General features: G+C 40.8%; 1 protein-coding gene across 7 annotated transcripts in view; it reads left to right on the forward strand.

Annotated features, from left to right (window-relative positions):
* Positions 1-25,934, forward strand: part of syt12 (synaptotagmin XII) — a 215,466-nt gene that overhangs the window by 180,332 nt on the left and 9,200 nt on the right. For all 7 annotated transcript variants that reach the window (XM_072591981.1, XM_072591982.1, XM_072591980.1 and 4 more), the window contains 4 exons: positions 1,506-1,699; positions 11,745-12,137; positions 23,030-23,245; positions 23,732-23,852. In XM_072591981.1, the coding sequence (XP_072448082.1) occupies positions 1,506-1,699; positions 11,745-12,137; positions 23,030-23,245; positions 23,732-23,852 (924 nt within the window). The remainder of the gene's footprint in view (positions 1-1,505; positions 1,700-11,744; positions 12,138-23,029; positions 23,246-23,731; positions 23,853-25,934) is intronic.

Genomic DNA, 25,934 nt, shown 5'->3' on the forward strand with positions numbered 1-25,934 from the left:
AAGTGATTAAGGTGATCAAGAAGGCATATGGCATACTTGCCTTCATCAGTCGGGGCATAGAGTTGCAGCTGTATAGAACTTTATTTCGGCCACTTTTGGAATATTGAGCACAGCTCTGGTCACCACACAACCAGAAGGATGTGGAGGCTTTGGAGAAAACATAGAAATGGTTTACCAGGAGGTTGCCTGGTTTGGAGGGTATTAGCCATGAGGACAGATTGGAGAGACTTAATTTGTTTTTACTTGAACGTCAGAGACTGAGGAGTGACCAGATAGAGATTTACAAAATTATGAGAGGCGTGGATAGAATGGAGAGTAGCAGACTTTCCCAGAATGGAAATGTCATTTACTAGGGGAAAAGGGTGCAAAAAGATTTACAAGGACATTACCTAGACTGGAGGGTTTGAATTATAAGGAGAGGTTGGACAGATTAGGATTTATTTCCCTGGAACGTAGGAGGCTGAGGGGTGACTTTACAGAGGTTAATAAAATCATGAGAAGCTTCAATAAGGTCTGTTACCCAGAATAGGGGAGTCCAAAAATAGAACAGGTTTAAAATGAGAGGGAAAAGCTTTAAAAGGAAACCGTGGGATAATATTTTCATAGAATGTGGTGCATATATGGAACGGACTGCTGAAGAAAGTGGTACAATAACAATGTTTAGAGGCAATCTTGACAGAAAAATGAATAGGCAGGGAGTAGAGAGATATAACCACTAGTCTTCCCTCTATAATGAGAGATCAGCCCTATGACCCAGTAGCACTATGGTGACTTTACCTTTACATTTGCATGACAGTGTGAAGTAAATTATACTGAATTAGAATCCCAACGTACATCTCCAGAATTTTATTTCCATTAAAATCCATTAGAGATAGAAGGCAGGTTGCTTCTAGGAGTTATCTCCCACTTTGCATGACCCACATAGCCTGATGGACTGAAATGTGTCCAATTTCCATCACAGAAACTCAAGAGAAACACTCAACCCCTGATGGGACAGCAGAAATGAATTACACGTGGCCATGGACTACTTCCTAAGTTAAGATGAGACTTAACTGCTACAGCAATTGTAAACCTTTATGTTGTGTTTCTGAGAAATTAGCCCATCCTTATTAGTCTTCCTTCAGCTTTTGAACCTTGCAGTTCTGGTATCTTTGATCCCATGTAACTGGAAATGCAGTTCTGTAAGCAGCTTCTTCCACATTAGCAGCTGTGCACATCATCCATCCATGTAAATACAGTGCTGCAGTTTGCACATTCAGCTATGCCAGCACAGTGCTGTGGTATGCACTGCCAGCACCTAACTTGATGTAGAATCTAGAGTGTGGTGCTAGAAAAGCACAGCAAGTCAGTCAGCAGATGAGGAGCAAGAGATTCTGATGTAGATTCAGATGAGTGTCTGTTTGCAACTCTCTTGTAAATGTTCAGGTACAGCTAAGTGAATGGAAGATTTTCTTTGAATGTCTGTATTATTAACCACAGTAATGCTTTATTACTGATTCCAATAGTGATCAAAAATCCACCGGCCTGGGAAATGGGAATATATGGATCAGGAGTCCTGATCATCCTGATGGTCATTGGAATGAACCTCTGGAAACTGTGGAAATCTGGAAATTATCCTGCTCCCTCTCCTTTCCCAAATTACGATTATAGATACTTGGAGCAGAAGTATGGAACATCATATTCAGAGGTTCGACAAAAGGTAAGCCTATCGATGCTCCCTAATAATACACCCGAGCTGAGTTAATCTGTAGTGATCTATGAGAGTGAATTGGACCATCTTTAGGCAACCCGCTGAATTCTGTTCATTTTTCGAAAGTGAGTTGGATATAGAAAAGAAAAACAAAAGCTTGAGTGACAAAGGAATGGCAGATGATACTGCAACTATGGGAATTGCTGTTTCAAAGAGCCAGAATATGGACTGTGGGCCGAATGCTGTCTGCTATATTGTACAATTTTCAAGGACCTTTTTGAGAATCAGGGACTATCATTCAGTAGATATTTTGGAGAAGCTGGGGCTATAATCTTCAAAGAAGGAGATATTTGAATGAAATTTGATGGAGGTAGGAGAGAGAGAGTGGTAGTAGATGATTGCTCTTCAGACAGGAGATTTGTGACCAGCAGTCTGCTGGGTCTACTGTTGTTCTTCATTTATATAAAACATTTGTATGAGAATTTAGTAAGCATGGTTCATAAGTTTGCAGATGACACTGAAATTGGTGGTTTAATGGAGAGTGAAGAAGGTTATCTAAGAGTGCACCGGGATATTGATCAACTGGGCCAGTGGGCTGAGGAATGGGAGATGGAATTAAATTTAGATAAAGTGAGGTGTTGTATTTTGCTACGACAAACCAGGGCAGGGCTTACACCGTTGATGGTCGGGCCCTGGGGAGTGCTCTCAAACAGAGAGACCTAGGGATGCAAGTACATAGTTCCTTGAAAGTGGTAGCACATGTAGACAGGGTGGTGAAGAAGGCATTTTGCATGCTTGCTTTCATTGGTCAGAAGATTAATCATAGGATTTGGGATGATATGTTAAGGCTGTACAAGACATTCGTAAGGCCACATTTGGAGTACTGTATACAATTCTGATCCACCCTGACTATATGAAGGATGTTTTTAAACTGGAAAGGGTGCAAAAAGATTTATAAGGACATTACCTAGACTGGAGGGTTTGAGTTATAAGGAGAGGTTGGACAGACTAGGATTTATTTCCCTGGAGCGTAGGAGGCTGAGGGATGACCTTAAAGAGGTTAATAAAATCATGAGGAGCTTCGATAAGGTCTGTTCCCTGGAATAGGGGAGTCCAAAAATAAACAGTATAGGTTTAAGATGAGAGGGAAAAGCTTTAAAAGGGACCCGTGGGATAACATTTTCATACAGAGTGTGGTGTATATATGGAACGAGCTGTCGGAGAAAATGGTAGAGGTGGGTACAATTACAACATTTAAAATAGATTTAGGCAGGGACTATGGATAGAATAGGTTTAGAGTGATATGGATCAAATGCAGGCCAGTGGGACTAGTTCAATTAGGAAACCTAGTCAACATGAACAAGTTGGGCTGAAGTGTCTGTTTCTGTATGGTGTGACTCTACATTCAAAATTATAAGAGATCTGGAATGAGTCAACAGGAGAAACTATTGATGGAATGTTGAGGACATTGATTTAAGATAACTGGTAAAAGAAGTGAGGGGACTTTTTTTACATGATGTTTCTTTTGAATCTGGAATGCCTTATCCATGAGGGAACGTTTTTTACATGGCGTTTCTTTTGGATCTGGAGTGGAGACGGATTCCATTGAACCTTCAGAAGAGAATTGAACAATTATCTGAGTAGAAAAAAGTTGCAGGGCTTTAGAGAAAGGTGGGTAAGTGAGAATAGTCAATTTGTTCTTACAGATAGCCATCTTCTATTCTGTTCATTTTTGTAACATTCTGTGACCGATATAATGAGTGGCCAATGCAATCCTGGGGCTGTGGCACCAACCTTTATTAAGCACATGTACCACCCCTGTCACACAGTATTCAGTAGCGACAATCTAGTTACTGCTTTCAGGGGCCGGAACTGCATCTTTTTGACCCAATGGGTAGAATATTATCACTGACCAAAGGGAGCTTGCTCCAGCTAACTGGCATATGTTATCCAATTTTCAAAAATGGTGGAAATTAGGAAGTTTAGCACAGAGTTTCTAAGCAAATGCCAACTCCAGTCTTGCATCTCATTTGCAATCATTTGCAATATTTTTGAAATGAAGAAAACTGCTTGGGTCAACTGCCAACAGAACACACAGGATGTGGGTGCACTTGATATTTGTACTCTTCAGAGACAGCCTTAATGTTTAAATCCAGTCTTTAACATGGTTACAATACTGAGGGAATTTCACAAGAGAACTATCAATCAGAATATGTCACCAAGACAATAAGGTGATGTTAGGTTCCCAAAAGTGGAGTCAAAGATGTAAGTTTTAAGAAGCATTGTAAAAGTAAGAGTTCAAGAGATTTATAGAAGGAGGCACTAAGGCTAGAATTCAAGGTTACAGAGATCTCAGAGGCATGTAGTGTCGTTGAAGGTTTCCCTGATAGGGAGAGATCAATACCACAACATGATTAGGGCTCAAGAATGTCCTTGCATCATGAATTATGAGCAGCTCAGCGCATTTCTTTTTCCTGATGTTTTATCCTTTTCCTCTGTGTTTCCTGGGGCCCCGAGTCAGGGAATGGGGGTAATGGGAATTTTACTGAGGTGACCCCGCAGTTGGCGTGAAAATATCAGTTCAGGGTGAGCAAGAGGAGCACTGTTGCTCTCTCAACTCCATCTAATTGAGGGTGAGACAGGCTCCTGAAGCCGGAGGGCTTCTCAAATTAAGACAAGCAGTGCACCATACTGAACAGCGGGTGGCACGGTTGCTCAGTGGTTAGCACTGCTGCCTCACGGTGCCAGGGACCCGGGTTCAATTCCCACCTCGGGCAACTGTCTGTGTGGAGTTTGCACATTGTCCCCGTGGGTTTCCTCTGGGTGCTCCGGTCTCCACCCACTGACCAAAGATGTGCAGGTAAGGTGAATTGGCCATGCTAAATTGCCAGTAGTGTTAGGTGGATTAGTCAGGCATAAATGTAGGGGAATGGGTCTGGGTGGTTGCTCTTTGGAGGGTCGGTGTGGACTTGTTGGGCCGAAGGGCCTGTTTCCACACTGTAGGTAATCTAATCTAAAACTGAGCAGGTGCTTCAACAAAGACCTCTCGCCAAACTTTTTTCAAAGTCTAAATTTTTAAAGTCACAAGCGGGCCACAACTATTGGTATTAGAGGTGTTCCTGTACAGGGTGGCCTTCGGCTTTATCTACACCAAGACATGCTAGCCATGTACCCTTCTCCAAGCAGTTGAAACCACCAATCATCAGTTCAGGAGAAGTAGAAAATCCCAGGCAACCTTACTTCAGAGCCTTTAAAAGCCTATTAATGAACCAATTGGCTGGCTGGCTCAACAATGCAAGTTGCCCACACTTGCTACTGTGCAGAATATGGTTGGGGATCTAGCAAGCCACTGAAATTGGTACTTCGAGCTTTATCCATATCAGTTCCCAGCATTGGCCAAGAATTCTACACCAGTTAACCTTCAAATCCTGGCTCACGTGAGCCAAAACAATACAGTTACAATGCATTCTGTTGCTGGATGGACAGGTTCTTTATTTAAGTGGCCACAGCATATCCCTGTGCTGAGCAAGGCCTCACTTTCACTCTGAGGGTTATTAAATTTAGTTTGATGTACAGTGCAAAAGTACGCACTGGCATTTCCAGGTCATGAGCTGTCGTACATCACAGGAATTAAACTACTGAATGCCACTGAAGAATATTGCTCCAAAAAAGTCAAAAGAAAAGCTAGGATGTGTGGACTTGAGAGAGCAGCAGTGCTCCTCTTGCCTCTACAAAACTCACCATGAACTGGTATCAGCCTGTACTCACCTCCACCACGCTCACATTCCCGTTGCCCCTTATATTTCCCTCCTCATGCATTGACTACCTCTCCTCCAACCTCCACTGGAGATTCTGCAGAACTTGGAGCCAGTTGACATTGGTTAGAGTGGACCAGCAACTTGCTTGTGTTATTACGATGAGCCCAGAGAATGAACATAGGACAATACCAAGTGCGCACTTGGGGATGTGGGGTGTAAATGTACCTGCACCCCAGTGAGTTGACCACCATAAAGGAATGTCTGCCTGACCTCTCCCATTCCAAGAACTGATCTGTGCTGCTCAACTCTGCACTGCAGACTACATATTTTCATAGGGAAGCAAGGACATTAGCTGCAATTTTTTTAAAAAGTAAAGCTTAACAAAAGAGAAAATCGCACAATTATTCCATGCTCAGAATCAGACTATTAGAATCAGACCATGAAAAGTAGTTGTTTAACACAATTCTCTGCTTATTTTTGTAACTTCATCATCTTTCCAAGATGGTACTTAGAACTATAATTACTCAGTGCAGACAAGAGCCAAACGCAGCCTCATTTCAATGAGCCAGAAAAGCGAGTCAGTGTCCCTATGAAATATTCATGAATTGTCTATAAGTATTCAGGGACAATGCCAACGGAATGGGGCACTTACTGTTTAAAAAGTAAGTGTTCCTTGCCTTAGTATTCATTGGAGTGTCAGCAATGCAGCTGGCAGATTGTGAATGCTGACATAATTTATTTGGGCAGAGATATTAACAGAGGCAAACCGACTGAAAATAATAATTGAACCTGATCATGACTGATCTGAATTTTAAAAAAAGCCTCCTGCTCACCGACAATGAAGTACCTACTCCTGTTACTTATGCAACAACATTGGCAGCACAATATAGGTAAATAGATTTAATTAACCAGAAGGTTCTGATGCAGTGAGCTCGTTCGCACACTGTTCTTCCACCTCTGAGTCACGAATTTGAGCTCAGTCCACGTTGATGGGATGAAGACCATCTCACTTTGTTGACTGCATGTATCCTATTGAATAGCAGTTCTAATATTATTTCCATCGGGATACCTTAGGCCCAACAGCCCAAAAGGCCTAAAATTCAGTAGGGGGGGAAAATTTACATCTCATTCAAGGCCTTGCATGGCTGATTTTAGCATCCCCCATCTGGGGGAAGCTAGGCAGGGAATTGGTTAAATCACTGGAGGAGACTTTTCCTCAATTTCTAAACAAGATAAGCCCAACTGTAATTTTACCTTACCAGTGGAGTCCACAGATCAGGCTTTGATGATTTAATCTGGGGCCCAATCTGTTACTTTGACTTGACTTTGGGGAGTGGAGAGGAGGACAGGGAATGCAATACTTAAGTCTTCCTGGAAAGCTGAAAGAACCAGGGGCAAATCAAAAGGGGCTCAGCAAAGTAAGCTAGGACGAGGCTGCCTTCTCCGTCCATTTCCTGGGATTCTCCTCAGCCCTCAACCTTGTCCTAGCTTCCCAACTGGGAATCACTTCTTGGAACCCTTATCTTGTGCTGGAGCTTATCGCTCGGATCTATTTGTGGTGATCTCCTTTCAATTGATGTTAACAGTCACTTCCTGAATATTTTTGCAGCCATTTTGATTGAATTATCAGCCGGAGACATCTTAATGAGGCCTGAATGCTATTGTGCTGCATCCTGAGCACTTCCTTTAAGCATAAATATCTTTCAGTATATCAAATAAGGAAATAATGATAAAAGTTAGGAAGTGAACATTGAATAATACATTTATTGTGTTTCAGACCGTTTTGATTTGCATAATTTATTCAACTCTTTTGCCATCAATACCAGATTTAATCATAAAATGAGATGATTTTGTAATTCGTCTTGCACCAAGTTTAAAGTCCTAACTACATACTCACTGCCATTGTGAATATTATCCCAGCATCAGGCCATTTTAACGTTGTAGCCTTAAATGTGTTGCAATGGTAGCAGTGATGAATTTGCCAGTGTAGGTCTCCAGTTAATAGACCAGTGAAGGAACTAAAGCAATTGATCCATCATGTCTTATTGATAATATAATGTTGCAGCATCATTAACATTTATTTATAGATCTTTAGACTGCCAGTCAATCACAGATCTAGGTGTTTGGCAACTCTGTAACAAATAATTAATAACACATAGTAACCGAGGTTGTTCCTATCACTGCATTTAATATGAGTCACACTTTAACGATGAAATATGAAACAAAGTCCTGCAGAGAGAAGGAGAAAGGTCATCTCGTACAATCATAAGGAATATTAGATTCTTGGTTTAGAAATAAAGGTATTCAGTTTGTCTTTTTATCATCTAGGCAGGCAGGAGAGATGACGGAAAAAGCATTATTTCAATCTCCATGATGATGTCATGACATAGTGGTGCATTCCAGCACCATTAACGTCATCACGACACAGATAAATAAAGGAGATTTCACTTTGTCTTGAAGGCAGTGAGAGGAAAGCTTGTAATGTATAACACTTTTCATGATCTCAAAATGTCCCAAAGCACTGATGTGGTGTAGGCCCAAGGCCAATTTTCACACAAGACACCACAACAAACTTTGGGATAAATGATTGAAACATCTGGCTTACATGATGTTGGCCAAGTTATAAATATTGACCAGGGAAATCTCTTGTTTCCTTTTTCACAATAATGCAAGGAAACTTGTGATTTAGGTGTGGCACAGTGGTTAACACTGTTGCCTCACAGCTCCAGGGACCAGGGTTCAGCTCCACCTTTGGGTGAGTGCCTGAGTGGAGTTTGCACGTTCTTTCCTTGTCTGCCTGGGTTTCCTCTGGATACTCCAGTTTCTCCCCACAGTACAAAAGATGTGCGGGTTATGTGGATTGGCTATGGTAAATTGCCCCATAGTGTCCAGGGATGTGCAGGCTAGGCTATGGGAAATGCAAGGTTACAGGGATAAGGTTGGGTGGGGAATCTGGGTGGGATTCTCTTCGGAGGTTCAGTATAGTTTCAATGGGCCAAATGACCTGCTACCACACTGTAGGGATCCTATGCTTCTAATCTAACCGTTTTTTAAATTCACTCATGGGCACCGGTGTTGGCAGCATTTATTGCCTGTACCTAGTTGCCCTTGAGAAGGTGGTGGTGAGCTGCCTTCTAGAACTGCTGCAGTCCACGTGTTGTAGGTAGGTATCAGTGCTTCCCCAAATTGGCATAACATTAATTTAATGATCCACATCTAAGAAAGTCTAGTTTCAGTGTTACAACATCAAAGTCTTGATTAGGATTGACTTAATAATAGAGCAATAACCTTCAAGGTATGTGCTGGATAGGTTTGTGGTTATTGTACATTTCTTACACTTTAAAAACTTTAATGGTATTGGAATGAAGACACATGACCTGTTTATAAGGTGAGGTCGGCAGGTATTTTAGGGTGTGATTGCTGGGAATGGGGAGAGGGGTAAGCTTGGTTGCAGTGTTCAGTTGAGTTCAATTTTGTACCTACTGAGATATGCCAGATATTAAACAGCATAATACTTTCTGGGTAAGTATGTAGTTCAGTTCCACTTATATGGTCCAAGTCTTTGCTCTGAGCTAAGCTTTGGAGACAGTCACAGAAAATCAGCCCATCAAAAGTGAAAGATTCCTGAGGAATTTCCACATATGCCTGTGTGCCAAGGCCTCCAGAGGATTCTCACACTTATCTCCCAATTTATGTTTCATCACATTCAATCCAGACATCAGAAGACTTAGGCCATTATCCAAATTTCTTTCTGATTCTTTTGACAATAAGCTTAAACGCATGTCCTTTAGTTTCTGGCCCTTTTTCCAATGAAAACAATTGCTCCTTATTTATTCCAACAAATTTATTAGCATGTCTACTAGCTCTCAAGTTCACTTTCTATACCCTAAGAATAATCCCAGGTTCTCTCATCTTTGTACAATACTGAATTCCCTCCCCTTCTGGATTACGTCTGATAAATCTGATGTGAACCTTCTTCAAAGCTTTGAAATTCTTCCTAAAGTGCAGTAAACTAGTCACTTTCAAAGGAAATTGAATATATACTTGAAAATGACACCTTGTATTCCCAAGAAAGAGCTGTGGAGTCTTTCAAAGTACGCATTGTATTAGCATACCATGATTAAAGATTTATCTTAAGTAAATTGACTAATCAATCACCCTCAATCAAGGTTTGGATTTCACTTAAAGCTGCACAAAATCGTCAATAAACTTTAGTTATCATGTTAAATTGATCGCTCTGCACTCTCTGCATCAACATTTAATTAAAAGTTAACGAAGTGCATGTTATTGTTAAAAGAGCTGTTCTAAGCCTTTGGTACTCACCTCATTAGTGAAGTGGCATTCATAAATGAGAAAAGTTTCTTTATCTGATGGAATCTTACGTTTATCAGTGCCTCCCAGTGAGTCAATTACTGTATATTGGGATTTTTTAAAGAGATTTCAACATTATATTGTTGAATTTGTTACAACTCTTTCTGTAATATTGTTATCATTGTACAAAAAACTTACAGTGCTGAATGACAATGCAGTATCCAGTCTTCCTGAAGTAGGATAAATTCTGTGTCTATTTAAAAAGGAAACAAATTGCACCCTTTTTACGTGCTAATGCATTGCCATAAATTAATCATCTTGCTGAAAAATGTAAGTAAAAGTGAAGCTTAAAATGTCTAAAAGGATGATAAGGACCTTGATTTATTAATCTAATTTCCCAGAACCTATCGTGAGTTTCACTATTCGTTTTGGGGTCAGTAAATGGAGGAATCTAAAATTTCTCTTGGTCACATTTTGTGGAACCAACTGCAAATAGCCTATCAGCTTTCGTACTGATTATTAACATTATGAAATGAACTTGAAAACAAAATAAGCAAACTTCTGTCAGTGAATCATAGAAATGAAGAGTACAGTAAGCATTTTCACATGCATCTTCCACCGAGCAGCTCAGGTGCATTTCTAGGTGGTTTCTTTTCTCTGCCTTGAGAAATATTTACTCCACTTACTGTTGTTCTGCAAGACTTGTTATAGGCTCAGAATATCAAGAGACAGTCTGCTCCCAGGGCCACTGTCAGTACCAAGCTGCAGTGAGTTGTGTATGAATTGCCGGCTTTTTCAAGGTGAAATTAGCTAAAGTCTATTGTCGATTGTACAAGCAAGATGGTCAACTCTTCAAACTCAGGATGAAGGATGGGAGGAATCTTTTGTTCCATTTTTTTGCCTTTTGTTACATTTGGAGAGACAGGCTTGGATGGTATGAAACACAGATTTGGTGGAATAAAGCCTAGGCTAAGAAAGATACAGGATAAAGATAAGTTGCAGGGACTAGGCGTGTGTTCCCTTGAGATTAAAAGACTGAAGAGTGATCTCACAGATGTGTTGAAGATGATTAAAGCATTTTATGGGGTGGATAGAGATAAACGATTTCCAGAACAAGAGAGCATAACATTGTAATGACATCCAAGCTATTTAGCACTGATTTGAGAGAGCAGTTCTTCACTCAAAAAGTGGTGGAATTCTAGGGCTCTGTCCTTAAGAAGGTGGCTGAGGCTGGGTCAGTTCAAAATTTAAAACCAGAGATTGGTAGCTTTTGTTAGGTAAGTGCCTTAAGGGACATTAAACTAAGGCACAGAATTAAAATGCAGTGTAGTCATGATCAAATAACATGACATAATAGTCTGAAGAGGGTGAGTAGAGTGCTGGAAATTATCGCACGTTAACTCATTTGCTAATGGTGCAAATGATCTGAAGTTGAACCTATTTTAAGTGTGTCTGAATGGTCTATTACCAAACCACATACTTTACATAAAACATATTGAGCTATCTTCAAATTTTCTTCTATCACGTCAGGCCTTTCAATCACCTGGTGATTACCAAAACTGTGTAAAGCTATTACTGCGTGAGTGTCACAACGAGGTCAAACTTACAGATAAAGATTCCTTTCCTAAGTTGAAGACATTTAATCAATATTTCTTTAAACCTATGTATTGTTTTTATATGAGGACGATATGGATTGGCGTTTTACAAAATAGTCTAGGGTACAAAGATACAAGACAAACTCTCAATAATACTTTTGATGCAGGTCCAGTAACTTCAGTGAACAATACTGCAAATCACTTCAATTAATTGCTAGTGTTTTTCACGATTATGGAAGTGTGAAAATTTGGATGCAGAAATCCAATGTAGTTTCTCATTTAAGTTAGTTTCAGACAGTAGAGTCAAATGTTCAACACAATTACCTAAATTGCAGACAGAAATATGCATCAGTGCTTGAATTGATGGTTTTTTTCTCCTTCTCTCCTCAGAGAACAGTGGGTTCAAGTTATAAAAAGCCTACAGAGAAAAGTTTTCCCAGCCGTCAATCGAGCCTAAAGATAGATGAACCATATGAAACCATTAATGAGCTCGGAACTCTGGAACTGATGACTAAAGATATGGAGTTGACGTCCTATGGACCCATGAAAAAATCTGTATCTACAGACTCATTGAATTCCATATCTTCTATTGGTAATAACTTTGGCCACGACTTCACTGTTGGGCAAATTGAGATGTGCTTGGAGTACAACATGAACTCAAACACCTTGCATGTCACTCTGGTACAAGGGAAAGATTTGCTTGAGAAAGAGGATGTCAACTTTGAATCCTGTTTTGTGCGCATCAGCTTGCTGCCTGACGAGCAAATTGTTGGAATTTCACGGGTAAGCTGGATGAATTTTCACTTTCACACTTGGCTGCGCAGGGATGGAGGTTAAAAGGATGATGATTTGATCTTTCAATTCAGAGAGCACAGAGTATTACATTCAAGGACCAGCTGGCAGATTTATCTCACAGGACTCCAATTGATGCTGAACACAATGGGTTGGGCTAATGATTGCTCCACAGCAGAAGTGGAAAAAGGTATTCCAGGGAAAGTGCAGGAAAGGAACAGATTCAGCAATCAAATCCATCGTTTACAGTAATGAGAATAACTGGACGATATGTTGCTCATTGATTGACCATCATTTTTCTGTTCAATCTCGACTTTGAGGTGACTGTTTTGTGCTGTTCTGTACCTGGAAATCAGTTTGTTTTCATTTTACTTATTTTCAGGTGCAATAAAAGTTTTGCTTCATTTGAAGTAAATGCAAGCAATACAATTGATGGTGTAATTGTAATGTGTCATCCTGTTTTAGCGAAACAAAAATCAATTTCATGGAGAATGAAATGCAAATAATTAATTTTAAATATTAAAGTATGACATCTTGTTTGCAAGGAAACCAGCTTCTCAGGAAGGTCTTATGAGTCTGTAGGTTAAGTCCCAAGATCAGAGAGGTAGCGGAATTGGTAATGCCCAGTTTACATAATCACCCAAAGTCAAGGTTAATATGTGCAAACAACTTCAGGGTACGTCGAAAAGCGTGGCGCTGGAAAAAGACAGCAGGCCAGGCAGCATCCGAGGAGCAGGAGAGTCAACATTTCAGGCCTAATGCCTTCATCAGGAATGTGGGGGGAAAGGGGGCTGAGAGATAAATAGGAGGGTGGGGGTTGGTCTGGGGGAAACTAACTGGGAAGGCGATAGGTCGATGCAGGTGGGAGGATGATAGTGATAGGTCGGAGCGGAGGGGTGGAGCGTATAGGAGGGAAGGAAGATGGACAGGGAGGACAGTTCAAGAGGTGCTGAGTTGGAGGGTTGGATCTGGGATGAGATGGGGGAGGGGAGATGAGGAAACTGGGGAAATCAACATAGATTCCATCCGGTTGGAGGGTCACAAAGATTGGTTGGTCAAAGTAATAATCCTGAGATTATTAAGAAAAGGTTAAATAACATAATGTGAACGGGTAACCCTGGATATATGAATTGAGATGGCCACTGGAATCTCTCATCCTAAGACATCCTGAGGAAATATAAATAAAAGCAGAACCAAGACAGCAGTAGCTTCAGGCTCAAGAACCAGGACAGAAAGCAACACAAGAATCAACAGTTTTTAAAAGATTATATTGGAATTCAGTACAAGTACACATGGTGTCAATTTTGAAAGCTGAATAGATATTAAATTGTCAGATTTATTTCAGATAAAACAAGCCAAGCACAATTAAGAATCTGGAATAACTGGAAGTTATTTCTTTGCTTGCATATCTTTGTGTTATTATTTTTTAAGGTCCATGTTCCAATAACTGTATTCCTTCTTCAAAACCAGGCAGGAAAGAAGACAGACTTGCAGTTAAGTAGAGATTAGAGTGGTGCTCGAAAAGCACAGCAGGTCAGGCAGCATCTGAGGAGCATTCCTGATTCCTGAGGCCTCATTCCTGATGAAGGATTTTTGTCCGAAACGTCAATTTTCTGCTCATCAGATGCTTTTCCAGGACCACACTAATCTTGACTCTGATCTCCAGCATCTGCAGTACTCACTTTCACCTTGCATTTAAGTAGCATTTTCCAAGGTCATCAAAGGCCTCACAGCCAATTGTTGAAGTTGCTGTTGTAGTGTGGGAGTCAGTAACTGCAGCTTTTTGTTAGGGAATTAATTCAAATAATAATGTGTTTTGCATGTGAGGGGTAATGAGATGGAAACTCACCCTCTCCACTCTATTTTTGACTGGGGCCTGTGGCTCAATGGATAATAGATCTGACTGTGAATCAGAAGCTTGTTCGTTCGACTCTTACCTGGCTTGAGTGCATTTTAAGTGGGCGGAGTGGTAGTGTTTTTATTTCTGAACCGGAAGGCGCTGGTCTCATCTGCTCCAGAGGTGTGTCATAACATTTCTAAGCAGGTTGATTTGAAAATTAGCAATGAGCTAATGACCCGATAATCTGTTTTTCTGATGTTAATTAATGGGCAAATGCAGGGCTGGACCAAAGGGCAAACTCCCTTCTCCACCTTCAAAATTATGCCAATGGAACATTTACATGCAGTTGAAAGGGCCTCAGTTTAACACCTTCTCCTCAATCTGGGATCCCTGATAGTTCTACTTTTCTTCAGTAATATTACTGGAGTATCTTGATTCTTGTCCTCAAATTCTAGAGTGAGGCTGGAACCTAAAAGCTACTCAAAAGGATGTGAGAGTGCTCTACCAACTGAGCTACGGCTTTAGGAGATTGCAAAGATGCTGATTTAAATTTAGAATCAATCCAACTTCATATCTTTATCATTTCAACCTGCAAAAAACAATTGGAAAAGATCATTGAGTTCTTCCTTCTATAAACTGCCGTGTCCCCTTCACCTTCTAACCCCCTCTCAAACTAATCATGAAAACATAAGGTTTAGGCCAAGTGACGCAGGGGAAGTGTGAGGAAGAACCTTTCTTCAGGCAGAGAATGGTAATAACCTGGAGTTCATTGCCGACTCAGGAGAGTGGATGCAGAAGAGCTGAATGAGTTCAAGATGAAACTGCATGAGTTAAATAAACTTACCGGACTATGGGGGTGTGGGATTGATGGGAATGCTCCATGGAGAGCTGGCATGGATCTGATGGACTGAATGACCCTCCTCTGTGTTGCCGTGACTCTGTGGCCAGAATTTCTTTGCAGAGGCAGTAGTTTCTCCCTCAACGGAGAAAAAAACAATTAGGGGTGAATGCATCTCCACGGGGCATTTTATAGCTGGCAAGCTGTTAAATGGTTAAGATCTTGTCTTCTGTTCCCACTGGGATGATTGAGTTAGCTTTGTCTGGCTGACAGCTCTCTGTCCACTTGCCAGGTCTGGTAGGGGTGCTGCAGCAGTTATAGGTACCCACTTGTTGCTGGTTAGAATATCAGTGGTGGCACAGGTCGGTCCCTAAGTGGGGATTGGCCAAAGGACAAGATGGCCACGTGGCCACTGTTGTTAATATACCAACATAGACAGGTAAACAACAGGCACAGTATCTTTGCCATGGCACCTGTTGCTATGTCAACCCACTCTCCTCACGATTTGGAGATGCCGATGTTGGACTGGGGTGTACAATGTTAAAAATCACACAACACCAGGTTATAGTCCAACAGGTTTAATTGGAAGCATGCTCCGAAAGTTAGTGTGCTTCCAATTAAACCTGTTGGACTATAACCTGGTGTTGTGTAATTTTTAACTTTGTACACTCTCCTCACATTATCCCACTTAAAGGGGAACATCAAATTCAGCTGCTTGACTTTATGACTCTCGCTCCTTGAGGAGGCAATATTCAAAAGAAAATCTTGAGATCAGTTTAGGATGACTGCATCCATACCATCAGATCCCAGGTTTTAATTCGATCTGAAGCTCTCGGTCAGTGGTATTCTAATCCTCTTATATATCTGAGTTTACAGACAGAATGAGTGAGTTTTGCATATTAAAACACTGTCATTAGTAATAAGAACTAGGACAGGGAGACTCAGAAACTTTAGATTTTAACTAACCTCGCCATTCAGCCTTCAAGTTGATTGCTGGACGTACTTAGAGAGAATTGTCTTTTAAAGTAAAGTATATTTTCCAGCAGGGTTCATCTTTTGTAACCATCTCGTGAGCAACATAAAATGCCTGCTTCTTCACAACATAGGGGAGCGTAGGCATGAACATTACTAGTTACAAGTTATATGTCAGAACGATTTCCTCCTCAAGAGAGATGCTGTCTTCCTGTTTGCAATGAGGATCTTTCTTGCAGATGAAACTAACCTCCACTACTGGGTTCAATAAATTTTATTAACGTTTACACCTGAAAGAAGGTTCTTGCTGTGTACAAAGGAACTCTCCTCCCCTTTTATAAATGTTGAACGGAGAATGAATCGAGTCTGTGCTACCCACAGTCTTATAGGAGTTCTCATTCAGTATTGATTCTGAGTGGCCAAAAGTCCACACAGCAGAATTACTGTGGTGGATCTTGGTCCCCAGAGGCCTCTATGTTTCAGCAGCAAGGCCTATAGCCAGTGGTTTAATCAGTCATGTAGAACAGGTAGCCTATATAAGTGGTGCTTGCTTACTTGGAGAGAACTGGTGGTAGACTCTGTGGAAATCCATTTAATAGCTTTAAGATGCCAAGGCATTCAGTGTTAATTCTTTTTATATCTTACCTATTGGAACTGAATTAGGTTTTGTTACAACTCGGTTATCAGTATTGCCACTGTCCAAGTGCTGTGACAGCTGCTTCTTCACAGTTGCCATCAGACCGGCCATCACGGTCATGTCAATGCAGGTGAAAACACTGTCACATCCCTGTAGTGATTCAAAGATGTGCATTTCTGCTCTGCATCAGGTGTTATGTATAACTTGCTCACTCCCTGATACTGCTTTCCTCCCTGTCACATTCTGATGTACAACAATGTTATCATAAGTGAGAAGTGTGTCAGGGACACTGTTATACCACAGCACATCCATCTCTCCTGCAGTAACAAAGAATATGACAGAAGGCTATATATAACAGTGAACTCATCCCTTTAGCAACCTGATTATCATAATGAAGCTGGTGTTGCAAAAAGTGCACAATACTGAAGTTGATGAAAAAAAAAACAGAAGTTGCTTGGGTGTAAGTTAGAATGTATTTTTTGAATCTCACCTCCTGAACAATGCTGGAGCTGGCAGTTTGCTGTCATGGATTTTGAGATATATATTCTAATTATATGTTTGTTCTGATCTTTGACAGTCTGCTCTGGCGCGGTCAAATCTTATTTTAACCATTGCCAATTAGGAACTGCTCCTTGTCAAGGTACAACTCTGCTATTTCCTGAATAACCACAGTTCTGGTTTTGTAACAAGTGTCAATATGATCTGACCCTCCAATGTCAGTTATACCATAAATGAGACGCAATAGTGTGCACTGCTGTCATTTTTTTGAATGGAACAAATCCTTGTAAATCCTGAATAGTCTTATTTCTCAGTGTCCTACTTTCCAAAGACGTCAGAGGCTACTTGCGTATTCCTTCACTGTTTCATGCAGATTTTCAACCAGTGCTAAAAATTGAATGGATGACAGGGAAAGGAACCTTAACCAGTTTTTACTCTCTCTTGGGACTTGAGTAAGCAACAGAATTTATCAGACTCTGGTACATTTCCTTCAATTACCATTGCATTCACTTACAAGCAGCTATTCGGAATGCACTTCACACAGACAGCTCACTGCCTTCTGAATGTTTGCCAATTACTATATTTGTGAAGAGTTAAGCTTTTGCATTCTGTTAAGACACCAGGACAGATTCTTTGTCTTAACTCTCTCCATCCCTTCCTTTTGACTGGGAGCTATCTGAATAATGGAAATGATTCCTGATATGGGCTGACGTTTCAGGAACAGTGTCATTATCTTTAATTGTTCTCGGGATGTAGATTATGCAGGCTGGTCAACAGGCACCCTCTAATGATAACATCTCTCCATACCCCCTGCCACACTAAAGAACTTTAAAAACAATTGTGGATTTCATTCCCAACTGAGTGCCCACACCAATCAGATTTGAGCAACATGGTGGCTCAATGGTTAGCACTGCTGCCTCAAAACGCCAGTGACCTGGGTTTGTGTGATGTCCGTAGAGCTTGCACATTCTCCCCACATCTTTCCCCTGGCTCTCTGGTTTCCTCCCGCGGTCAAAGACGTGCAGGTTAGATGATTTGGCCATGCTAACTTGTTTGTAGTTTCCAGGGAGGTGCAGGCCAGGTGGATTAGCCATGGGAAATGCAGGGTTTCAGGGATAGGGTATGGGGGGGTGAGTCGGGTGGGATGCTCTTCAGAGGTTTGGTGTGGACTCGATGGGCTGAATAGCCTGCTTCCACACTGTCGGGATTCAATGATAATGGCATGCGGAGAGTAAAACTGGGATCGGTTGAGTTGTTGAGCTTTAGCAGGATCAATTGACACTTAATTATTTATTTACATACATGGGCAAACTGCTAAATTTGGTACTCACCCACACTCTACGTAATGGAGGAGACTGGGAAGGATGGGACCTGTTGAACCATTCAGCGTATATACATAATCCTCACCCCAAAATACTCCTAAAGGGTGTATGCGGATTTCTAGCCAAGTGTTTTCTTATAAAATCTGTATGGAGTCAACAAACCAGAACTGTAGAGAATGGGTTATACAGTAAATTAAAACAGATTAAAATATTATACTGCTTCAAATATAGTTTCAGGAAATCTTTTTGACAGCATTCATAAATCCGATGAAAAGCATGTAAAAATTGCAGTGTGAGATTCAACCTTTTTAAAACTTTATTCATGGGATATGGGCATTGCTTGTTAGGCCAGTGTTTATTGCCCTTCCCTAACTGCCCTGAAGAAGGTGGTGGTGAGCGGCCTTCTTGAACTGCTGCAGTCCTTGAGGCGGAGGGAAGCCTACAATGCTATTAAGAAGGGCGCTTGAGGATTTTGACCCAATATCAATATCAATGAAGGAACAGTGATACAGTGCCAAGTCAGGATGGTGTGTGGACTGAAGGAACCTGGTCATATTCCTGGACATCTGCCCACGCCTTTATTAATAGTAGTGATCACAGATTTGGAAGGTGCTGGTGAGGCCTTGGTGAGTTATTGCTAACATCAGGCATTGTAAAACATACTTTATCAATAAACCGAGGATACATAGGCAAGGACGATTTCAGTTTGACTCACTAGGAGGAGAAAATGACTTTGTGATGGATAAATTGCTCTAAAAGTAGGATACTAGTGACACTGTACAGACTGGAATCATTATGGGTTGTCACCAGTTCACAGATTGGCTTATTTCTGCTTTATAATATTTGTGAACACCCCAGGAGATATAACTTGATAGATGGAATGTCTGCAGATGACATTTTGTGTTGAATCACTGCTGAACTAAATTGCTAATGAGATCACATCTGAAGGACATAACTGAGGACATAAAAGATGTTAGTGAGTATGTGATAGAATTCCCATGTGCACTACAGGAGAGTTGGGAAGCAGTCTATGTAATATTTAAGAAAAGAAAAATGAGACACTGCACAACTAAGAACATAAGGACACAATTCACAATTGGGTTTTAGTGATCCTAAGTTATTTGATATGAGCTTAAATTAAGTTGGTGACTAGTGAGGTTCCACAGTGTTGGAACAACAATATTCACATTATACATTAGTGTAATAGATGAAGGAACTGAGGGCATTGTTGCTAAGTTTGCAGATGACACAAAGATAGGTGGAGGGACAGGTGGTGTTGTGGAAAGCTGCAGAAGGACTTGGGCTGGCTAGAGGAGTGGGCAAAGAAATGGCAGATGGAATACAATGTTAGAAACAAGGAATAATACAACACAGGAACAGGCCCATTGGCCCTCCAAGCCAGCGTCAACACACTTTGCCCTTCCATACTAAAACTGTCTTCACTTACAGGATCCGTATCCCTCTATTCCCTTTCTATTCATGTATTCATCCAGGTGCTTCTTGAATGCTGCTATATGAAATTATACACTTTGTTAAGAAGAATAGAGGTGTAGACTAATTTCTAAATGGGGAGAGGCTTTGGAAATCTAAAACATAATGGGGCTTAGGAGCTCACATTCTGAATTCTTTTCAGTTTACCATGCAGGTTCAGTTGACATATGGAAGACAAGTGTATTGTTAGTATTTATTTTCAGACAGTTAGAATACAAGAGTAGGGATGTGCTGCTATATTCCTACTCTTGCTATGTAAGCTATATAAAACATTAGGAGAAAGTGAGGACTGCAGATGCTGGAGATCAGAGCTGAAAATGTGTTGCTGGAAAAGTGCAGCAGGTCAGGCAGCATCCAAGGAGCAAGAGAATCGACATTTCAGGCATGAGCCCTTCTTCAGTACATAAAACATTAGTCAGGCTGCATTTGGAATATTGTGAGCAATTTTGGGCCCCATATCTAAGGAAAGATCTGCTAGCCTTGGACAGGTCCAGAGGAGGATTACAAGAAAAATCTCAGGGATAAACAGCTTGTTGTATGAGGTGCAGTTGAGGACTCTGGGTCTAGATGTGTTGGAGTTAAGAAGGATGAGGGGGTTTCTCACTGAAACTTATAAAGTACTGAGATGACTGGATAGAGTGAATGTGGTTAAAGCTGTTCCCACTAGAAGGAGAGATTACTGAGGGCACAACCTCAGAATGAAGGGACGACCTTTAGAACTGAAATGAGGAGGAATTTCAAATTGTTGCTACAGAAGACTCTGGAAGCCAAATCACTGAGGGTACTTAAGACAGAGATAGAATGGTTCTTGATTAATAAAGAGATCAAAGGTTACAGGGTGAAGGTGAATGGAGTTGAGAAACATGTCAGTCATGATTGAATGGCAGAGCAGACTCAATGGACCGAATGGCCTAATTCTGGTCCTGTACCTGATAGTGTTATGGTAGGTTTACTGACAAACCTCAACAACATAGTCATTTGAGTTTGATTTATTGTTATCGCATGTACTGATATACAGCGAAAAGTCTTGTTTTGTGTGCTTTACATGCAGATCTTGCTGTACAAAGTGCACCAGGATAGCAGAACAGAGTGCAGAATACAGTGTTACAGACACAGAGAAGGTGCAGAGAGAATCAGCTCAGAATTAATTAACATTTGAGAGGTCCAATCAAATGTCCGATAACAGGGGGAAGAAGTTAGTTTCTAATCTTTTATATTTTTGTCATCCTCTCATCATCTTGCCTCCTCATGTGGACACAAAGGTCCCTATGATACTATTTTGAGGGAAAAAAGTTCTCCCCAGTGCCATCAGCACTTTCATCCCTCAATCTAACATCTAACAAAACAGATTGAATATTACCAAAATCACATTGTGCTCAAGAGAGCTTAATGAGGGCACATTGTTTGCCATGTTTCCGATATTATGGATTTGGCTGTATTTCAAAAGCATTTAATTAGCTGTAAGTGCTTTGGGCAACCTAGAGGTTGTTAAAGGTGCTGCATAAAGGCCTTCCTACCAGGTCTTATACCAGGTGGTCTTTGGAGTTCAAGAGGTCAGCTCCTCACCACTTTTTCAAGGCTAATTAGGGATGCACACCAATTGCTGACTTTACAGTGACTAGAACATCCTATTAAGGAATATAAAAAGTTTGTCTCTTTTCTTCTAACACCAGTGAAGCAGTTGGAAAAATACCTTATTTTTTTCACTGAGTTCCTTGATGACAGATAAAGATTGAATAATGGATCCCAAATAGTACTGCTTGGAACTCTTGATTCCCCAGTTACAAATTCATAAGCTGGTATTTACAATCAGTGCCAGCAAGGCAATGGATGTCATACCGCAAGGTGCCTTCATTGTTGGCTGCTCATTATGCTTTCTCATCTTGAGCAAAGTATCAATGTTGCATTGTTTCAGTTTCTTTCGAGTCATTTTCATATTTCTATCACTAACCAACTCAAAATCACTTCCCAATTGTCAGGCCATCATGAAAGATCTCCTTCTGGTTGCACATTAACTACAGCCATCCCTCAAAAGGTCTCCTCCTTCATGTTACACTTTGAGACAGGAGACACCATAAAAGCTCAGCACACCAGACATGTTGTGCACATTACCAGTAACTAACCCTGAAAGAACCAGCTCTTTAAGTTGGCTGGGTTTGGCTAGCTTAGTAGCTTGGCTTTCTTAGATGTTCACAGCTGCCATCCTTTGTCTGCAGCACAGGAATGTTGTCGATCAGCCCTACCTGAAGAGCTTTGTTGAGACAGTCAAATCAATCTCAAATGCTATAATGAGGTTTCAAAATCTCCTGGAAAGGGAATATAGTGGGCATCCTTCAAATATGGTAATAATAAATGCATTATAATATTTATATTATTTTGGGGATTATCAGTGTTTATTATAGTAACATTGTGTTGTAGAGATTAATGTGATATTACTATGTAGTGTTATGGCTTTGCTGTAACCTTAGAAACTCATGTTGCTGTCGCATTCATGTTTTAATGCCATTATAATTTAAATGATTGTTACTCACAGCTCTCTAAATAGACCTTACTTCAAGCAATGGCTCAACAGATAAAAAAGGTGGCATCTTACACTGAATGAAAAGAGACTTGGTCGTGTTAATGTGTTGTCAATCTCAAATGCTATAATAAGGTCTCTAAATCTCCTGGAATTGGAATGTAGTTGGTATCCTTCAAGTGCATGTCACAGTAATAATGAATGCATTATAATATTTATGATATTTTGGAGATTATCAATGTTTATTGTAGTAATACTGTGCTGTAGAGATTGTGGTATTACTGTGTAGTATTATGGCCTTGCTGTAAACTTAGAAAGTCATGTTGCTGTCATATTCATGTTTTAATGCCATTATAATTTTAAATGATTGTTAGTCGCATCTTACATTTAAATGAAAAGAGAATTGTTGTGGCATTAATGTGTCAAGGGAATACATGGTTTATTCATAAAGGTTTGTGCTGTGAGGTCGAACCTAATTTAGTCTTGGGAATAGTTTAAAAGGGTCAAACTCACTGCACTGAGGCTAATGATGGGTTTTGTTTTAAAGTTATACTTACTCCTGGAAGATGACAATCAGAACTATCAACACTGTGTGACAATATCAGCATAGTTTTCATTTGAAGCCATTAGATTTGTGGCTATTGAAATTGTAAGTGATGCAAATGGTCTTGGATGATCTAGGCGAAAGTTGGGATGATCCCAGATCACTGTGATCGCAAACTGAAATATAGATTATTATTTTAAGCTGCACCCTTTCTTTTGCTTAGATTCAGAGGAATGCATTCTCTGTATTCTTTGATGAGAAGTTTTCCATTCCACTGGACCCTTCTGCTCTCGAGGAGAACAGCCTGCGCTTTTCAGTATTTGGGATTGACGAAGATGACAGAAGCATCAGCACAGGATTGGCAGACCTAAAGCTGTCAGATCTGGATCTCAGCAACCGTGCCTTTAATGCTTGGCTTTACCTGCAGGATGTCAATAAGGTGAGAGAGACACCAAACAAGTAACATTCAGCAAGGGTCATTTATAGTGCCATTCACATCCGAAATAGCCGCATGTTTCATTCATAATTGTTAACAGACCTGATCTTTTAACAATGTATTTAGCATAGGCTGAGAAAAGTCCCAAGTTGGTTGTGAGAATCACTCCAGGTGATAATAACCATTTAATAACAATTAAGAGTGAGTTAAAATTGCTGATCACAGTTGCAGGGACTGAGGTGTTACTAGCCAACAATGAGGGGTATAATTGCTTTACTGTTGTAGAGGCTCAGGTATAATAGCCACCACAGAGGGCCCACAGTAATTTAATGGCCACAGGGGATGTGAATGCACCACAAATTAAACTGCTGGGAAGTAATTAAAAATACTTGTCCAACTTTACTGTTCTGTCTGTGCTTAGTGTTGATTTTCATTTTGCTGGGTCACTGAACTATTATGTGGAGAACTGACCATACCTCTGTCTGTTAGGCAACAGACACAGTTGGAGAAATCCTGCTCTCTCTCAGTTACCTACCGACAGCAGAGCGGCTGACTGTGGTGGTGGTCAAAGCAAAAAACCTAGTCTGGAACAATGGAAAGGCCATGTCTGGTAAGTGAAGCAGGTGGGATTGAATCAGGTTATAAGCAAAACTTCTCAAGAAGTCCAGTATAATCCAAAGAAGTACTTGATGTTCCACAAATTCATAGGACTTGCTAGCAGATTATCAAAATCCAGTTATTATTTACTTCACATTAGAATTGCTAACAATCACACTGTAAAGACTGAGATAGGGATGTGTTTCCTTCATTTTCTGTGAATAGTGATGGACGGTTAAACATGGAGGAGGAGGCTCCACAAATATCCCTATCCTCAATGATGGGGGAACCCAACACATTGGAGCAAAAGATAAGGCTGAGGCATTTGCAGCAATGTTCAGCCAGAAGTGCTGAGTGGATGATTCAACTTGGCCTCCTCTGCGGTCTCTAGCATTACAGCTGCCAGTTTTCAACCAGTTCAATTCACTCCACGTGAGATCAAGAAAAATTTGGAGGGACTAGTGCAATGTCTATAGGCCCTGACAACATTCCAGCAATGGTAGCAAAGACTTGTGCTCCAGAACTTGTGCCTCTCCTGGCCTGTACAGTTATAGCACTGGCACCAACCTGACAATGTGGAAAATTGCCAAGGTATGTCCTGTATTCAAAAAGCAGGACAAATCCAACCCGGTCAAATTACTGCCCCATCAGCCTACTCTTGCTCATCAGTAAAGTGATGGCAGTTGTCATCAGTAGTTCTATCAAGCAGCACCTGCTCTGTAATAATCTGCTCAGTGATGCCCAGTTTGGTTTCTACTAGGATCATTCAGATCCCGACTGCATTATAACCTTAATTCAAAAAAAAGAGCTAAATTCCAGAACTGGGTGAGAGTGACAGCCCTTGACATCTTGGCTGCAATTGATCATAGCATGAAGGTAGCCTAGCAAAACTGGAATCATTGGGAATCTGAGAAATACTCTCTGCTGGTTGGAGTCATACCTGGCACATAAAGAAGATGGCTGTTGGAGGTCAGTCATCTTGGCTCCAGGACATGTCTGAAGGAGTTCCTCAGGTGAGTGTCCTCGGCCATTTGGCAAATATCCTACTATCAACACCCTGGAGGTTACCATTCTCCAGAAAATCAACTGGACTCACCATGTAAACACAAACCACAAAAGCAGGTCAGAGGCTTGGAATAGTGCATTGAGAAACTCACGTCCTGACTCACCAAAGCTTGCCAGTCATCTACAAGGCACATCAGGAGTGTGATGCAATACTCCAATTTGCCTGGGTGAGTCAGCCCCAATAACACTCAAGAAATCGGACACGATCCAGGACCTAGCCATCTGCCTGATTGGCATCACATCCACAAGCATGGTGCCCTCCATCAACAACGATTTATAACAGCAGTGTGTACTATTTACAAGATGCACTGCAGAAATTCACCAAAGATCCTCAGACAGCACCTGCCAAACCCTTGATAAGTAATGATGTGGACCTGCCAGTGTTGGACTGGGGTGGACAAAGTTAAAAATGACACAACACCAGGTTACTGTCCAACAGGTTTATTTGGAAGTACAAGCATTCACAGCGCTGCTCCTTCATCAGGTAGCTAGTGGGGCAGGATCATAGGACACAGAATTTATAGCAAAAGATCATCGTGCCATGCAACTGATACGATATATTGAACAAACTTAAATTGCTGTTAAGTTTTTAAACTTTTAGAATGGTTGCAGGTTTCTGTTTTGTTAATATGTAAATCCCAGAACTTCTTTCAAGTCACATTCGCGAGATAAAGTTTTATTTTAAAAAAAGGTGGCATCTCAACTCAGACAATGCATTAAAGGTATGAGGTTAGACCACCGCTCTGAAAGCTTGTACTTCCAAATAAACCAATTGAACTATAACCTGGTGTTGTGTAATTTTTAAGTAAATTTGTGCATGGCGCAAAGGTTGGCTGGCAGGTTGATAGTGAGGAGAAAAGTGTTAGGTTACAGGATGATATAAATGGAGTGGTCAAATGGTCAGATCAGAGACAGATGGAATTTAACCCTGAAAATTTGTAAGGTGTTGCACTTTGGAAGAAATATGAAGTCAAGGGAGTACCCAGTGAATGTCAAGACCCTCAGAAGCTCAGAGCAATAGAGAGATCTT

The sequence above is a fragment of the Chiloscyllium punctatum genome, chromosome 22, assembly GCF_047496795.1.
Source record: "Chiloscyllium punctatum isolate Juve2018m chromosome 22, sChiPun1.3, whole genome shotgun sequence".
Lineage (NCBI taxonomy): Eukaryota > Metazoa > Chordata > Chondrichthyes > Orectolobiformes > Hemiscylliidae > Chiloscyllium > Chiloscyllium punctatum.